This window comes from Trachurus trachurus (genome assembly GCF_905171665.1).
Source record: "Trachurus trachurus genome assembly, chromosome: 17".
Classification (NCBI taxonomy): Eukaryota; Metazoa; Chordata; class Actinopteri; order Carangiformes; family Carangidae; genus Trachurus; species Trachurus trachurus.
In genome coordinates, this window is record NC_139900.1 from 30,097,125 (window position 1) to 30,113,811 (window position 16,687).

At 40.8% G+C, this 16,687-nt stretch overlaps 2 protein-coding genes across 2 annotated transcripts in view; both read left to right on the forward strand.

Annotated features, from left to right (window-relative positions):
* Window positions 1-5,378, forward strand: part of LOC311000346 (laminin subunit alpha-3-like) — a 52,928-nt gene extending 47,550 nt beyond the window's left edge. Inside the window, exons 70-77 of the mRNA XM_083991026.1 lie at window positions 2,123-2,256; window positions 2,476-2,656; window positions 2,800-2,958; window positions 3,056-3,221; window positions 3,693-3,847; window positions 4,079-4,172; window positions 4,284-4,403; window positions 4,542-5,378. Coding sequence (XP_083847152.1) covers window positions 2,123-2,256; window positions 2,476-2,656; window positions 2,800-2,958; window positions 3,056-3,221; window positions 3,693-3,847; window positions 4,079-4,172; window positions 4,284-4,403; window positions 4,542-4,687 — 1,155 coding nt within the window. The 3' untranslated portion in view covers window positions 4,688-5,378. The remainder of the gene's footprint in view (window positions 1-2,122; window positions 2,257-2,475; window positions 2,657-2,799; window positions 2,959-3,055; window positions 3,222-3,692; window positions 3,848-4,078; window positions 4,173-4,283; window positions 4,404-4,541) is intronic.
* A 1,827-nt stretch (window positions 5,379-7,205) lies between these two features.
* LOC311000385 (tetratricopeptide repeat protein 39C-like) lies at window positions 7,206-16,609 on the forward strand. Its single transcript, XM_083991076.1, has 14 exons — window positions 7,206-7,674; window positions 8,810-8,858; window positions 9,615-9,743; window positions 10,901-11,015; window positions 11,139-11,535; window positions 12,081-12,249; window positions 12,822-12,915; window positions 12,998-13,105; window positions 13,202-13,311; window positions 13,390-13,513; window positions 13,628-13,725; window positions 13,861-13,965; window positions 14,077-14,115; window positions 15,238-16,609. Exons 1-14 carry the CDS (start codon window positions 7,529-7,531, stop codon window positions 15,325-15,327), a joined length of 1,773 nt encoding a protein of 590 aa, XP_083847202.1. The 5' UTR covers window positions 7,206-7,528; the 3' UTR covers window positions 15,328-16,609.
* Window positions 16,610-16,687: the final 78 nt, after the last annotated feature.

Here is a 16,687-nt window from a genome sequence, read left to right on the forward strand (position 1 = left end):
TCCAGAGATGAAGAAGAAGGAGCCCTAAGACCTGCTGATGCTGACAAGAATCTAATATTGACATGAAAAAACTTGTTCACGCCACAACGTTCTGCTGCTTTTGCACCAGCTCATTCATATGCAGTGTACTTTAATAAAGACTAGCATGAATGTTCCCGTAATCGTAAGAATTATAAAAATGTGTTGTATCCTTGTCTATTCTATTTAAGTATTTTAATAATAACTCAAAACAAAACCTTGTGAATAACAAGCTTGAAATCATTTCACGTCTCTTCTCTTTCTTCCATGTAACTGAGTCATGAGCCATTTTCTAACAGTCATTCACAAGCACGCTCCCTCTAACTCACCACTTTCACACTTCATGCACATGATCAGTAATACATGTCTGATGACAGTAAAGGTGACTTCACTATCTAGATAAAGTTACTCATCAGGATGCTGAGCACATAATCTATCACTATGGAGACAGCTAACACGTTATAAATACAGTGGAGTCTCAAGTGTTTTTGGACTCTAAACCTCTGTAGCTTGAATTCAAAATTAATTAAAACAAAATCAATTATTGTTGTGGGTCAGAAAAGCCCTATGAGACAGTGTAAAGTCGTTTCAATTTCAACATTTTGAAAATCTGAATGGGATCCCAATATTAAGGTTGAAAAGCACCAATCTATGTAATAATATAACATTAAAGTAAATAATTTCCAAAGATTACAGAGTATGGTAATATTTCATTATTTCAGCCTCACAGTGAAATGTTGTAGGCCTAATAGGAGTTGGATGTATCAATGTAATACAACTTTTCAATACAAGTTACACAAATATAAAACTTACATCAAACATCACTCTCATTGAATGTTTGCAGTGGCATGATTACCACACAATTCTTTCTTATCACTGTGAATCTTGCATGTCCATCATCTCTTACTAAACCCTATTGTTTGATTAGAGGATGCCTCATCACAGCCACAGTCTGTTCTCCACCGTCCTCTGACTCACAATAAATCAGCTGAATAATGAATGTTGTACTGCTGCACGAGTTCACAGTGCAATACCCAGGTCACACAACACGTTGGACTTAAAACACTGAATACAGAAGAAGCTGCTTTGAAATTCTCTCATGATTTACAGGCTTCACATGCTGGAGTTTGTGTTGATGCACACATCACATCGTGATGTGAGCCTATGATCTAAGCTGACCCTCAACCAGTACCCATGTTTTCCACCATAACAAGACCTCATGGGTCGTTTCAGTAGTGTCTTTGAACTTGTTAACACTTCATCTCTGAGTAACCTTGAGCCCATGTCAGTTTGAAACCACACAAATCATGTGAACAGCTTCTTTCTAGTATGTTGGAATGAGAAAACATAAACTCCCAACTGTGTTGAAATCGAACACTCCTGAGTAGACAGAGTGTGTGAGGTTTTTGCAAAACCCAAGAAACACAATGTGATAGAAGTCTTAACAATATATAGAGAGAAGTCTTAACAATATATAAATTTAGCTGTAATTACAAGATCCATACTGAGCAGCCAGTCACCTCTCTACTAGGTCTGATCACACCTGCTATTAACATCAGTGAATGATTTATAGGCCTCACCCTATACATCCTAACTACCTGATTATATTTGACTTCATACTAAAACTATCACATTCTCCTATGGAGACATCTAGTGTCTGCAAAGAAGCAGCAGTCAAGTAACTGGTTACTTGATTGACAGAAAATTGATCTGCAATAACACAGATAATCCTTTAAATCACCTATTAAACACAAATTGTATGAAATTCACTTATTCTAAAAATGCACATGGGAATGATTGCTTGTTCTCTTTGTTTTTGGCTGTTGGATGATCATGTCAGCTTGTGCTTTGCGAAAATGTAATGACGTTTACCTAATATTCTTACAATTAATATACTAAACTAATTAATTTATGTAGAAAATAATCAGTTTTATCACATAGGTTTTTATGTTTCATAATTGTTAGTGTTGTCACTCTTATCACTCCCACTTTTAGTCACTGATCGAGTGGAGGCCATCAAAGAGATGTAAGCAAAGATTTCAGTGCAGACGTTTTCTCCACCGTGTTCTGAATGTTTCTTGTGTTTATGTGTGTGCTGTTTCAGGATGTGGCGATACAGACCAAAGATGAGACTGCATCAATGTGTGCACAGCCAGCCCTGGTTCAACAGGGTTATCGCATGGGGGGCCCTGTTAGCAGCCTGACCTACAGCCTTCCACTACAAGTCCTGCAGCCCAGGTCAGAAACCAGTCTCACCTCACTGCACTGATTTCAAAGTACACACACACACACACACACACACACACACACACACACACACACACACACACACACACACACACACACACACACACACACACACACACACACACACACACACACACACACACACACACACACACACAGGGGCCAACACATACAAACACTGAAGATGCTGCTTTTTTGTGTCTTCTGCAGACCCCACTTCTCTCTGGATGTCAAGACTCGATCTCCTGAAGGCCTGCTGTTCTTTGTTGCTACCAAAGGAGGGCGCTCTCACCTTGCTTTGTACATGTCCAAGGGCAGGATCAGACTGTCTGTAGGCAAACAGAAGGAGATCTTCAACCGAGAGAAGTACAATGATGGAAAGTGGCACTCGGTCAGTGGACTTCCCTTTTAATTACATCTTATTTAAGCAGGAAGTCTAAGTTCAGTCTCTTCAGTAACTACAAGAATGAAGTCATTGAATCAACATCAGAGAATGAGACTATATAACCACTTAATTATGTTTTCTGTCTGTAGGTCATATTCAGTTTGGAGAAGAAGAAATTCAGGTTGGTTGTTGATGGGATCAGAGCCCAGGACGGTCAGCTGACAAACACTGAGCTCACATCCATGCAGGAGTTCATGTCACCTGTGTACCTGGGCAGCTCCCCAGAGACTCTTCACAAACAGTTAAAGGTGAAAAAAATCCCACCAAAACTGGTCAATACACATATATCCAAACACAAATTCATTTTTTGTAATCCCTGTCTTTTCTTTTCTTTTTCTTTTTTAGTCAAAGGCCCTCCCAAAGCAAAGTGTGTCTGGCTGTATCCGCAATTTTAAAATGAAAGGAGAACTGATGTCAAATCCAACCACAAACCATGGTGCCGGCCCGTGCTTCGAGGGACAGACACAAAAGGGGGCTTATTTCTCAGGGAACGGAGCTCATGTTATTATCAGTGAGTCCTCACTCAAACAACAGCCTGACTCAGCTGCAGACAGAGTCATTTCTACTGACTATTGTGATTTTCATCCACCAATCAGTAGGAACTGCAGCTCCTCACAAAATGATAATAAATAATAATTACTGTATAATAAGCCTAATAATGATAATGCTAAGCATATCTGAAAATATGAAAGGATATACATGTAAATGAACACTGGTGTGGTTTTAATTTACTAAAAAGGGTCAGAGTTAGGGAAGCATCCTGAAAAGAACTATAGGTATGTTACTTTTATTTCAGTGTATGAAATGAAGATAGATGACAAGCACATGACAAGTTAATTTGTTGATTCCTCTGGTGGCAGTAATGTGCAATTTGCAATTTGCATCACCGAAGTTTGTTCTTTCAAGCACACTTCACAGGAACTTCTGTCACATGAGTACCAAGAATGACAAGCATAATGTTTTCTGTTTTTTTGTATTTCAGATGACTCCTTTGTCGTGGGCTCCAGCTTTGAGCTGCTATTAAACATTCGTCCGCGGAGTCCGACTGGACTCCTGCTACATGTTGGTGATTCCAGCAGGATACAATATGGACCCACAGCAGGCCACTATCTCAGCATCTACATGCTCAGAGGAGAGGTGAGATTCACCCAGACTACATCTGTGTTGTGGGATTTTCCCAGCTCTGAATTCCTAACCCAAGTTTTTGAAAACTGGTACTTTATCAGAAACCAAATCTGCTGACGGTTGTTTCACATCTACAAAATGAACAGAAACTGCTGCACCATGCCAACACGTGTATTTTACTTTGAGTGTACTCCTTCTCCATGTGACTAAAAGCTCCATGTTTGGACATGCTCTTGTTCACAGGTAGTGGCACAGGTTAACAATGGAAAAGGGGAATTCATGGTGTCGGTGAAGCCAAAATCTTCTTTATGCGATGGAATGTTTCACAAGATTTCAGGTGAAACACCCAAAGTCACTTCATAAAAACTAAAACTCCTTTTTACGGCCTGTTGGCATGCTGCCGCTGCTGCTGATATGCATGAAGTCACTGTCTCTGTGTTCCTTCTAGTAATCAAGAGGAAAAATGTTGTGCAACTGAATGTGGACACAGTGGACAGTTACAAGATTGGACCACCATCTTCCACCACCACTTTGACCAAAGACCCCCTGTATGTGGGTGGCATTCCTGGTGAGTGTTCATCAATCTTGAATTAAAAAATCTATTCCCATTATTATAATTTTTTTGTACGATATACAGTAGTTACACCACAGAAAACATTTTGCACAAGTTTGACTATACCAGTTCTCTCTGTTTACCTTTTCACAGAAGAGATGTTAATGCATCAGGCACTTCCTGTCACGTCATCATTTGTGGGATGCATCCAGGACATGAGGATCAACGATGAGCCGGTCTCTTTCGAGAGGCTCTCTTCTGTGTTTGGTCCAGTCAACCTCAAAGAGTGCCCAGATTGAACATGAACGTCTCACTGCATCATCATCATAAAACAAGCCTTGGGACCACATCTACAGCCAGTCAGTCATGTGCAATCTGTTACCAAGACAGAGAATGTGTTTGTATGTAAGATTGTATATACTATGTGGTGAGTGTTTCATTGTGTGAGTGTGTGAATGTGAGTGTGTAAAATAGAGTTATGAGCATCAGCTTACAGTTTCATGATAATTGTTGTTCTGTTAAACACTTGTATTTATTTTGTGATGAAAAAAATCTTGTAACATGGCACCAATACATGAATGCATATTCTAATAGTTGTTTTAAAGACTGATGTGTTGGTCCATCGATTCTCTGTCAACAATCAAATGCTACTGAATATGCTTGTGATTGGTCGGGGCTGCACTTTAAGAAAACAATGATGCTTTTTAGGGATGGTGCTTTGATGGAGTTCAACATTAGTAGTCTATGTTTTGTTTTTTTTTGTTGCTGAAAAGTTTAAGAATAATTATGTTTACACCCAGGGTGCTTACTTCAGTGATATTTCAGGGGTTGTCAAGCTATTTCTTGTTCACATTCACATCCATGCCTCATAGAAATCTGAATTTTAACTAGTTTAATAGAAATGGTGTCTTCACACCTGCCATGAGCTCATATGGTTTTTCCCATATTGTACTCTTGTTGTTCTGAATTTATTTTCGATTTTGCATTCCTTTTGCATGCAAGAGTATGGACTGTGTGGCTGTTAATGTCAGTTATGCCAGAAAACAGCATTACTGAATTTTATGGATTATGTCTCTACGTTTAAAATCCAATATTCTGAAGTTTTTACTTGGTCAGTAATGTTTTGGGACCATTTAGCTCATATTAATATAAAGCTTAAAGTAATATAACAATAAATAAAAAATGTATCTGACATAGGCTACCTATGTTCACCAGCAACTGTTTACTTAGGCCTACCTGCTTTGTGCATTTACATACCAAAATTTGTGATACAAAAAATGTGCATGCTAGTTCTATGTATTTGTACATGCATTGTTGTGATTTGTAAACCATTTCATAATTGCACAATCAGTTTCTTTGTAAATTAAGTAGGCCAACAAATATCTTTTGATGTGTGATCATGCATTTCATATAATTTCATGTAGCCTACTGACACATGATTTTTGAGAAATCTGGGATTAATTGTTGAATTGTACTCAGCAACATGTGTATACTTTTGATTGTGTGATTAGAAAAATATAATTTGCAGTTTTTTTTTAAATGTCATGTTGGTTTTAGGAAATTGGTAACCTATTTAATCGGTGATATACATTCAGAATTTCAGTTTATCCCCATCTATATTATGGTTATTTATAAAAAGGCTTAAATTACCATTATTTTAGTTCAAGTGTTCAGTAACTCTCCAAGTGTTCACACACTTTTAATCGCCCTGTGGGAATCATAATATTCTTGTAATTTGATAAGAGAAACCGGTTTAAACTTGTTTGGTCTGAAACTTGTTCCGCGTCGATCATTGGGTGAAAGAATCTCAAGCTATAAACATCACGCCCACCCTGGTGCTACCTTCACGACCTCTACGTGAAAATGGGAAAGTTGTGCATTGGTTAATATACTTTAAAGACAATACACAAATACAACCAGTTTTGACATCTGCTCAAAAGTTTAGTCTTTTTTAATGTTGCCTAGTTGACCCCCTATGTTTGGAAACAGTTACCAAAATAAACTGGGCAACACGGGAACTATCAGCCAAGACAAAGCACACAGATAAAGGAACAACAAACTGTTGGAATTATCAACAGATTAAAAAGGCAGTTAAACAAACGTGATGTTCTGGTATTTTATAAACTGAACAATCAAGCAATTGATACAGAAATGTAGCCTATAGCCTACTGTCAGCTGTTTTGATCATGAATAGCCTATAACCTGAATAACCAGATCTCCTGTCATGGAATAAGACAACCATCCCTCACATTTTATGAGTGTTAATCACTTGACACAAACAATCACTACATTATGACTGAGCTCAAACATTAACTAAAACCATCTAAACTTCAAGATTGAAGGTTTATGGACACAGGTCCCCTCTGCAAGATGGAGAACTATCACAGCTGAGCTGTATCACCAGTGTAGCCTACTTTTTTTTTTTTTGACAAATTTACCACTAATCAAAGTAGCCTATGTAGGTTGAAATTATGGTGGACTTTGAAGATACCTGCTGCATAAAAAACCAGGCAAGGCCAGGCAGTTTGTCTCAAAGGGCTTTTTACACAGCATCAAGACAACATCCTCTGCCCTTAGACCCTCACATCGACTGAGGAAAAACTCCCAAGAAAAGTCTTTCAACAGGGAAAAAAATTGGAGAAACAACAGAGTAGGGACCCCCCCTCATATAAAAACGTCAGTCAAAACCATACTGACAACTCCACCACTAAGATTGATGTATTCGGTGTAAATTCCGATTGCACTTGAAGGCACCACATTTCCTGTATGAGCCTATTTTACGTACAGTGTGGCTCTGAACACCCAAACGCAGCAGTGAGGCGGCGGAATGAGGAGCAGCGACTCATCCACCGGGACAACCGACAGCTCACCGACGCTCTCTCCCGCTTCCAGCCCTCTTTACCCTCAGTTACTGTGAACCTGTCTGTCCCGGTGCCGCCGCTCTCCTCCTGCAGGAAATATGCATTCACCTGCGTTTACTCCAAACTGCGCCACCGGCTGAGACTCTTTCTCTCTCTCTCTCTCTCTGTGAAGTAAACTAGCCAGACACCACCGCGCTCAGCGTCCCCTCCCTCCCCTCCACCCCCTCCACCCCTCCACCGGCCGCCTTCAGTTCCTCATCTCCGGTATCGGATATCTCAATGGCGGAGCCGGCGAAACCAGCCGCGGGAAGCGTGGAGGAGGAGAAGCCGGAGCGTGTTAACGACGCGGAGCTGGCTCTGAGAGGAATCAACATGCTCCTCAACAATGGCTTCAAGGAGAGCGACGAGCTATTCAGGACACACAGGTCTGTGTTTGTGTCAGGAAACATCTCAGTGATGGGTGCTGCTGTGATATCCTCCATAGGGGGCTAGTGGGAACTGATAGGACAGGTGTATCTTATTATTATGTTGACACAATGTATCAACCAAATAAGGACATGTATTCTACTCCTACTGTCGATTTTCAGCTTTGCTATGATGACAATTTAAGAAAAATAACACCACAACATCTTTGTCACGCTCATTTGCTGTAGCACCATAGTGGTCACAAGCAGGATTAATCCTGGTTAAATACCCCGAGCAAACATCCACACCCATAATGTGACATGTGATGCTCACACAGTTTCCTTATTGTAACAGCTCCCTATGTTTGTAGGCAGGCTACTGCTGCTGATGCACTTGTTGAGGCCATCTTCACTGACTGTCAGTGAACACATGGTTTTCTTCAAAGGGCTGGGCTTTCCTGTCATGCCAGTTCATTTAGCATTTAAGTTCCTTTGAACAGGTTCGTGTCTGTCACCTCCACACTCCAGGACAATCACACGGAAGTGAGGTGGTTGTTGGAAGGCTTCTCTAACCTACTTGTTGTGGAAACAAAGCTGCATTTACGGGAAGGAGTAAACCTTTAAATGCTCCTCCTGGGGGACAGGACCCCCCCCCCCCCCCCCCCCACCAACACACACACACTTTTGAGGCCTGCTCAAGCCCGGTCCTGGCCTACACACTCCTGACCAGCAGCCATTGACACAAAGTACACAAATAGGAGAGTTTGTGTACTTTTTGTGCTGCTGTGTTGTTGTTTTTATAAGAGTTGATTAGGAAGGGTTAATTTGTTTTCAACCAGTAGGTTGAAGGGCAGCCCCTATGTGTCCTGACCCCCCAGTGAAGACGTTAAATGTCACCTCTCCCACTAATTGGGTTAAGCTGCTGGTGCCATCCTGTTATGTTTGCATCAGCAAGAAAAGATGGAGGGAACTGAAAGACACATACTCACTCAGAAACTGAGAACGGACATCATGTGACTTTCTAACCAGTGTCTCACAGGCAAAATGAATCTGCCGTGTTTCATTAAAAGAGTGTAGAATAGATCTCCTACAACTTCTACACCTCTTACCTGTTCTCTCACGAATGTCACTATTTTTTTTTCTCCATCTTTTCCAGGAACCACAGTCCTTTGATGAGTTTCGGGGCCAGTTTTGTCAGTTTTCTGGTAAGTTGGGTGGCAGCTGCATGTTTCGTCCAAATGCTGAATAAAATGATTGATGAATTCCTCTTTTTAAAAAACAGTTCTGTTTCATAATGAGGTTCGAAGGAATTTCCCTTGTGTGTTCAGTGAGCATGAAGCCAAGCCTCTTATTTGTCACTGGCACCAAAACTGAAGTGTGACTGACCTTAATGAATTACAGTTAGCAATGAAATTGTGTTTTCATAATGAAATTTTCACCCATATTTGTTTGAATTATGACACAACATTCATTTGGCAGACACCATTTGTCCAAAGCAACTTAGAATAACTAAGTGCTTTCGAACTTAACAGAAACAAGCCAGATGTCATTGAATTTAGTCGCTCACTTGTCACACTGTCACAAGGTTTGTCAACAGCTGAAATACACTCTTTTTCTTTAAAGTTACAAAAGTGAAAGTAAAAATAGCAACCCCAATAACAAGCTAGCCATTTCCCCTTGGTTTGACTTTTACAGTGTTTATTTTATATTCCATTAATAATTGATTGGAAGCTCTTTTTTGAAGTTTATGCTTGTGTGTAGGTGGTTGTGTTCTACAAGCTGATCTCAGATGTGTAAAAGGAAAAATACAGGATTCTCTAAATAATAGTAGATTGTTTGCATGAAAAATTAAACCCAGAATGAATCTTTGCTTCACTTCTAAGACATGTGCACCTCCAGCCTTGGCCAACAGTCAAGTATAATGTTAAACAGTGCGGTCTACTGTATCTGGCTGTTTTCAGAATGCCATGATGACGTTTGAAGAGGAGAAAATGCAGATGGCCTTTGAGGACCTCAAGGCTACAGAGAAAATGTGTGAGAGTGAAAACACTGGTGTCATTGAAACCATTAAAAGCAAGATCAAGAGGAGCGTGAGTAACCACTTCAGCACTGAATTTAATGGAATATACATGATGTACAGAGGCTCCAGAAAGTTTTCAGACCCCTTCACTTTTTGAAGAGTTCATTCTGTTGCAAAATGGATAACATTGCATTTTTGTGCTTTAGTCTAGATTCAATAACATAAATATCAAGAATCCAAAACTGAAATTTCTCATATACAATATTATTCATTCACTGTAGATCGTTCACTGTAGCAAATTGTGGTCAGATCCACATGCATCCTATTTATTTTAATTATTCGTGATACAACTTGATTGAATTGGCTTATTTTAGAAACACACATGGAGCCGTGGAGTCCAAGGCACCTACTGTAAACCTCTGTGATAAGACAGTGGTGAAACATAGATCCAGGAAAGGCTATAAAACCATTTCCAAGGCCACAGTAATTGTGAAAATGAAAAAGTTTGGAACCACCTGGACCTTTCCTGCTGTTGGCTGGCTGCCCAAACTTGAATTACCAGGAGACAAAAATGCCAAAGTGCATTTTAAGGACTCTGTGTGGACAGATCTTCAAACTCTAGGTGAACTGCTCATCACCTGACTAATACTGTTGCTACGGTGAAGCACGGTGGTGGCAGCATCATGCTATAGTGGCAGCAACAAGGAGACTGGTCATTAAGTGTGGGAAGGAAAAATGCAGGAAATGTAATATACAGTAGTTGTACACAGGTGCAGGTTCACATTTCAGCAAGTCGATGACCAGAAGGAAACAGCCAAGAAGTCACTGACAACAACTGTGGAGCGAAGTTGACAGCTCACGGATGCTTCCCATCCAGTTTATAAAACAGATTTACTCAAGGAGATTTGAAACTGTAATTTCTACCAAATGGGCTTCTGCAAAGTACAAAATATAGTCTAGTTGAATTTCTGTAAATGAGACATCGCAGATAGATTTGCAAAAATTTCTAAAAACATGTTTTCACTTCATTATTATGGATAAAATGTGATACACACTGAATGGGGATTAATGCGGAAATTGGTCATTTTATCCATCTGAAATTTGATCAACGACACTCAAAACTGTCTGAATACTCTCTGGAGTTACTGTATAAAGAACTAATATGTGCTTGGGAAAAACAGCATTTTAACCATTTTTGTGTGTGTGTGTGTGTGTGTGTGTGGGCAGGGGGACTCTCAGCGATCTGGGGTGGCGGCTCTGGATCGACTCCAGAGGCAGATCATCATTGCAGACTGCCAGGTTTACCTTGCAGTGCTGTCTTTCATCAAACAGGAGCTGTCAGGTGAGGAAAGTTTTAAGAAGTTCTTGACGAACAGTAAAAACAATCAGGACAATCTGTGTGAAATTAAAGAAATGAATATTCTTAAGTATCAGTGGGTGCTTTTTCACTTAAATCTTCTGACAGCTTACATTAAAGGAGGCTGGATCCTCCGAAAAGCCTGGAAGATGTACAACAAATGTTACAGCGACATCACACACCTGCAGGAGGGCAGCAGAAGACGGGCCTCCGAGCAACAAGGGATGCCGTCTCCATCTCCGTCGTCCTCCTCCGACCGCAGCCGCTCCTCTTCGCCCGGGCCAAGCCCTTCCCACAGGCGCGACGGTATCAGCCCCGAGGCTCTGGATCGGCTAAAAGGTTCCGTGAGCTTCGGCTACGGCCTCTTCCACCTCTGCATCTCCATGGTGCCGCCCCACCTACTGAAGATTGTCAACCTGCTGGGTTTCCCGGGCGACCGTCTCCAGGGCCTGTCGGCGCTGACATACGCCAGTGAAAGTAAGGACATGAAGGCTCCCTTAGCTACGTGAGTACGTGAGTAAGTACGTTTGTTTGTCCGTATTTCAGTTGTAGACGATATGACAACATTAATGGAGACGTAATGGATTCTAACTTCCCTGGATATTCACCAATAACTCGCTGTAAAACGTTTAAACGATGATGAAGCATTTTTCAGTCTTGTGTAATTGACAAACACAAAATCAATACAATACAGGACTTTAATAATAGACTGACTCCAGCCACTGCAGCATGAGTTAATCCAATCATGTCTGAATGAATCATTTTGAAATCCTGCTAATTTCAATAATACAATACCCTCATCATCAGTGGGAGTCGGGTCTTGTCTACCCAGTCAATAAGTGTCAGTTATTAGTACTGAGAACGAACGCCTCGTTAATTAATATATTTTTTACATAAATCTCTCAGTATTTATTACAGACAATTAATTCAAAGGCAATATTGTTCTGTTTGGCACAAGATGGTGTCATATCAGGAAGATGACACTACAGTACAGTGCAGTACAGTATACTGTATTCCCTCTCAGTACAGGATCTGTGCTTCCCTTTACAGTTTGGCCCTCTTGTGGTACCACACAGTAGTGCAGCCCTTCTTTGCTCTGGATGGCACCGACACACAGGCAGGTCTAACAGAGGCCAAGTCTATTCTCCAGCAAAGGGAGGCCACCTATCCCAACTCCTCGCTCTTCATGTTCTTCAAAGGCAGAGTCCAGCGGCTTGAGGTAAATGCCTACAGTACCAGTCAAAAACACACCTTCACATTCAATGGTTTTTCTTTATTTTTATTACACTCGACATTCATTCATACTGAAGACATTGAAACTATGAAGGAACATATGGTCTTATGTAGTAAACAAAAAAGTGTTAATTAAAACAAAAGTGTTTTCTGTCATCTGACCTAAACCCAACTGAGATTGTTGGGAAGAGTTGGACCGCAGAGTGAAGGCAAAACAGCCAACAAGTATTTAGCACCTCTGGGAGCTCCTTCAAGACTGTTGGAGTGTGCAAAAAGCTGTCATCAAATCAAAAGGTTGCTACTTAGAAAAATCTAAAACATATCCTGCTTTGTTTTACACTTTTTTGTTCACTACCTAATTCCATGTGTTCCTTCATACCGTAGTTTTGATGTCTATATAGAAAGTAATACAAATAAAGAAAAACCATTGAATGAGAAGTTGTGTCCAAACTTTTGTCTGGTAGTGCATGTTGTTGTGTTTGTTTTTGTCTGGTGCCATGTAAACTCAGTGTTGTCTCACTGTAACTATAACTCACAACACAACGTTCCCCTCTCTAGTGCCAGATCACCAGTGCCTTGACGTCCTTCAGCGATGCCTTAGAACTGGCTTCCGAACAGAGGGAGATTCAGCACGTGTGTTTATATGAAATAGGTACCCCCCCCCCCATCAGATTTCAAACCACATTTTTCAGGGCTGATCTGAGTGATAATATCTGACTGTTGATCATTTTTAGGTTGGTGCAGCATGATCGAACTGAACTACAGGGAAGCCTACAGGGCCTTTGAGCGACTGAAGGTGGAGTCTCGCTGGTCCCAGTGCTACTACGCCTATCTAACTGGAGGTACTAACGGAGCAGTTGACTTAAGATTTTAAGGGCATTTCTGTTGGACTTTGTATTTGCCACCGATTCATATAATGTGCTGTCCTGGTGTTGTAGTTTGCCAAGGAGCCACAGGTGATCTGGAGGGAGCCATCACCGTTTTCAAGGATGTTCAGAAACTTTTCAAACGCAAGAATAATCAGATAGAGCTGTTCTCCATGAAGAGAGTGAGTATGCATCCAGCTGGTTGTGTTGTGCAAATTACAGAGAGAATCAGTGAAGTGTTTACTCGTGTATTTAATCAGGCTGAGAAGCTGAGGAGCCCCAGTCTATCCAAAGAGCTCTGCATCCTGTCTGTGATTGAGATACTGTACCTGTGGAAAGCTCTGCCCAACTGCTCCACTGCCAAGCTGCAGACGATGGCACAAGGTACCAGACCGTGAACGGTTGCACTTGTATCACGGATAGTGACATAAAGCTTTTAGTGTGACGTTGTTTCCCTGTTTGTTGTTGTGTCACTGAGTGCATTTTTCTTGTTTTTAGTTTTACAGGGCATTGATGATGCCTCGAGTGCAGGCCTGAAAAACCTGCTTCTTGGTGCCATAAACAAATGTCTCCAAAAGACCAAAGATGCTACTCAGGTACTCTCATGTCTACTAAATGACATAATTCACTGTACTCATCTATGACACTTGTCATCTTAACATGCACACACAACTACTACAACAGATTTTGTCTGGTGTGCTGTGACTGAATTTCCCTTTTTTTATCTTCAGTTTTTCCAACTGGCTATGAGGGACGAGGTTGGTCCTCTGACCAACTCTTATGTTCAGCCCTACTCCTGCTACGAGCTGGGCTGTGTGCTGCTGAATACCCCGGAGGTAAGTCTTCTGTGTGTGAAAGACACAGAGAGAGACTGTGTGTCTGGTTTATCTGAGATGGCGGCAAAGTCACGTAGTCTAATAAATATTTAATTCTGTCTCTTTTTCCAGTCGGCTTGTACGGGTCGCATGCTATTGCTTCAGGCCAAGGTACGGTAGATGTCTTCATTATGCTTTATACGTCTTCTCATTCTCAACTGTTCGTCAACAAACTGCAGCAGTATTTGGTTCATTCATGATAACTAACTGATCTCATGTTATAAAGCAACAGATCTTCACCAGGCTTTTAAGTCTTCAAAGGTTTTGATAATGGACCTGTTAGGTTCTTTAGGATGTGCATTTTTCTGTCTCACCACTTAAGAGACAGATGTCAGACTCAGAGTGGTGAGACAAAGTGTCTTCATCTGTCCAGTTAAAGACTGGTGGTTCCCCTTAAAGTCAGTCAACAATACACAGTGTAATGTGAACAGTCAGCTGGACATTTAAACTGGAGTTGTAAGGGGGTTGATGGTGCCACACCTGCAGGGCAAAACTTTAGGAGCCAACTATTTGGGTCATGGATGTAGACTGAGATTGAATAACTGTCGCTGGCAGAGAGGCTTATTTTCTGATCCCACCATGTTGTCAGACCTGAGGTGTTGACCTTGGAAATGCGCAGCAGTCCTGAAAGCGATCGGCTCGAGGACAATTGCGCTTCACTTTCTCCCACAGAGAAAGTGGCCAATATCGTGGCTAATTCACTACATCTTGATGAAGCAGCCTCTTGTCCCATGTTCTGGGCTCTTGGGAAGAGGGAGACCTCATAATGGCCTGTTGAAGTGTATCTGATCGCAGCTGAAAGTTACAGTATGACACTGTAAAGTGGGTCCTATTCTATCCCGTCTGTGGTCCAACCCAGAATAACAGAAAGGTGCATGAACACCTTTTAGCATTAAAGAAATATTTGGAACTATATTTCTTTAATGGGAGGCTTCACAGGCCTCCTGTCAACACACTGCCAGTCACTGGACAACTCAGTTCAGATGAGTGAGGCTGCCTCACTGCGTTGGAGACGTCTGGTGCAGCAGCATTGACTTTGTTAGTCAATACTGAGCTGATGTTGACAGGACATAGATCTCACTCTCTGCAGAAGCTGCAGTGTCAGACAGCAGCACAGGAGGAGTCGAGAATAGGGCGGTCTGAGAGTGTCTGAGTTACAGGGCTGAGCACAAACAAATTAAAATGTTATTTTATTCACAATTTGACTGTTTTTTTTTTCCATGGCCCATACAGGAGGAATACGCTGGCTATGACTTTGAGAACAGGCTCCATGTTCGTATCCACTCAGCCTTGGCCTCTCTGAGTGCTGCAGCCCAGCCCTGACCAAGCTTGACCAGCGCCACGGAGACAACTGGAAGAAGCCGTCTTTGAAAAAGCTAATACCATCTTTGGGCACTTATGTACCACTGTTTTATTTGTCTTAAATAATTTATTTTTATTTTCATATTATGAGCCAATATATCATTTTAAAATGTGTGCAATATGGAAGAACAGTTACAGGAGGAGTTTTACTGATCTGACACTACACCGCACAATACATTTAACAAATTAGTATTTTTTTGTTTACACTGATTTCAAAACTAGATGCCAGTTAAAGCAGGTGAAAATGTATTAGTTTTGAAAGGCATCAGACATATTGCTTCCACTCAGAGTCATATTTTCCTCTGATCCAGGGAAAAGTCAGGTCATTAAAGGCACATAAAGTATTAGCTCAAGAAGCAATTAAAAGGAATGAGAACTCAGCCTATGGCTTTTAGAAGCTGATATTCTTACATCAGTGTTGGTTTTTGGACTTTGACATTCGTTCTGTAAAGGCTTTGCAACTCCATAGGCATGACTAGTATACAGCGAGCTTTCTCTTTTAGCATCAGCCTTTTTTTAAACAGAATTATTCTTATCAATGTAAATATGTCTTGCACACAATATCAATGTGCCAACATGGTGTTGTGTCACTTTTCAGTGGCCTAGATACACAGTGGTAACATTTGCCATAAACTGGCTCTACTTTCTATTTCTATTTGTTTGTTTTGAGATAATAAAATGGATATTGTAAAATGGGATGTTGTTCTATCTAGTAAGTTTGATAAAGGCGTCATGTTTAAGTGGGACACCAAGAAGAACAGAATTTATACACCGTTGTATTCAGCAGAAATTATACTTTATATCGTGAAACGATTTACACAAGCTGTTTACATGTTTAATAATTTCTAACAAATCCAGAGGAGCTACTCACAACACAAGCATCAGGGAATAGTTATTGCACTTTTAAGTTTAGAACAATAAAGCTACAGCTACGTATGTAGCACTGATTACATCAGATGTTTGCTACAGTACTGGTGTATTTTTTTCCCCAAACATCTCTGACAATCTCAAAAGTCTAACCTTTATTGCTGTTCTTGAAAAATGTGTTACTACTGATTTTCTTTTAAACTATTCTCCAGTTACTGTCTGTTTATTAAAGTTTTGGCTGGTGTGTTGCTTTTATACCTTGGGTGTAGTCTTATTATGGTAGTTGCAAAGACTGAAGCAATAATGGAGATGACCTGCATTGCACAGATATGAAATGGATTGCCTCACGTTCTGTTACATCATGCCATTAAATTGATTCACTTGTGTATTTGCATAATACTGTGCTAGTTTCCATGTTCGTAACCCTTGTTTTGAGTTTCATGGCCTTCATTTT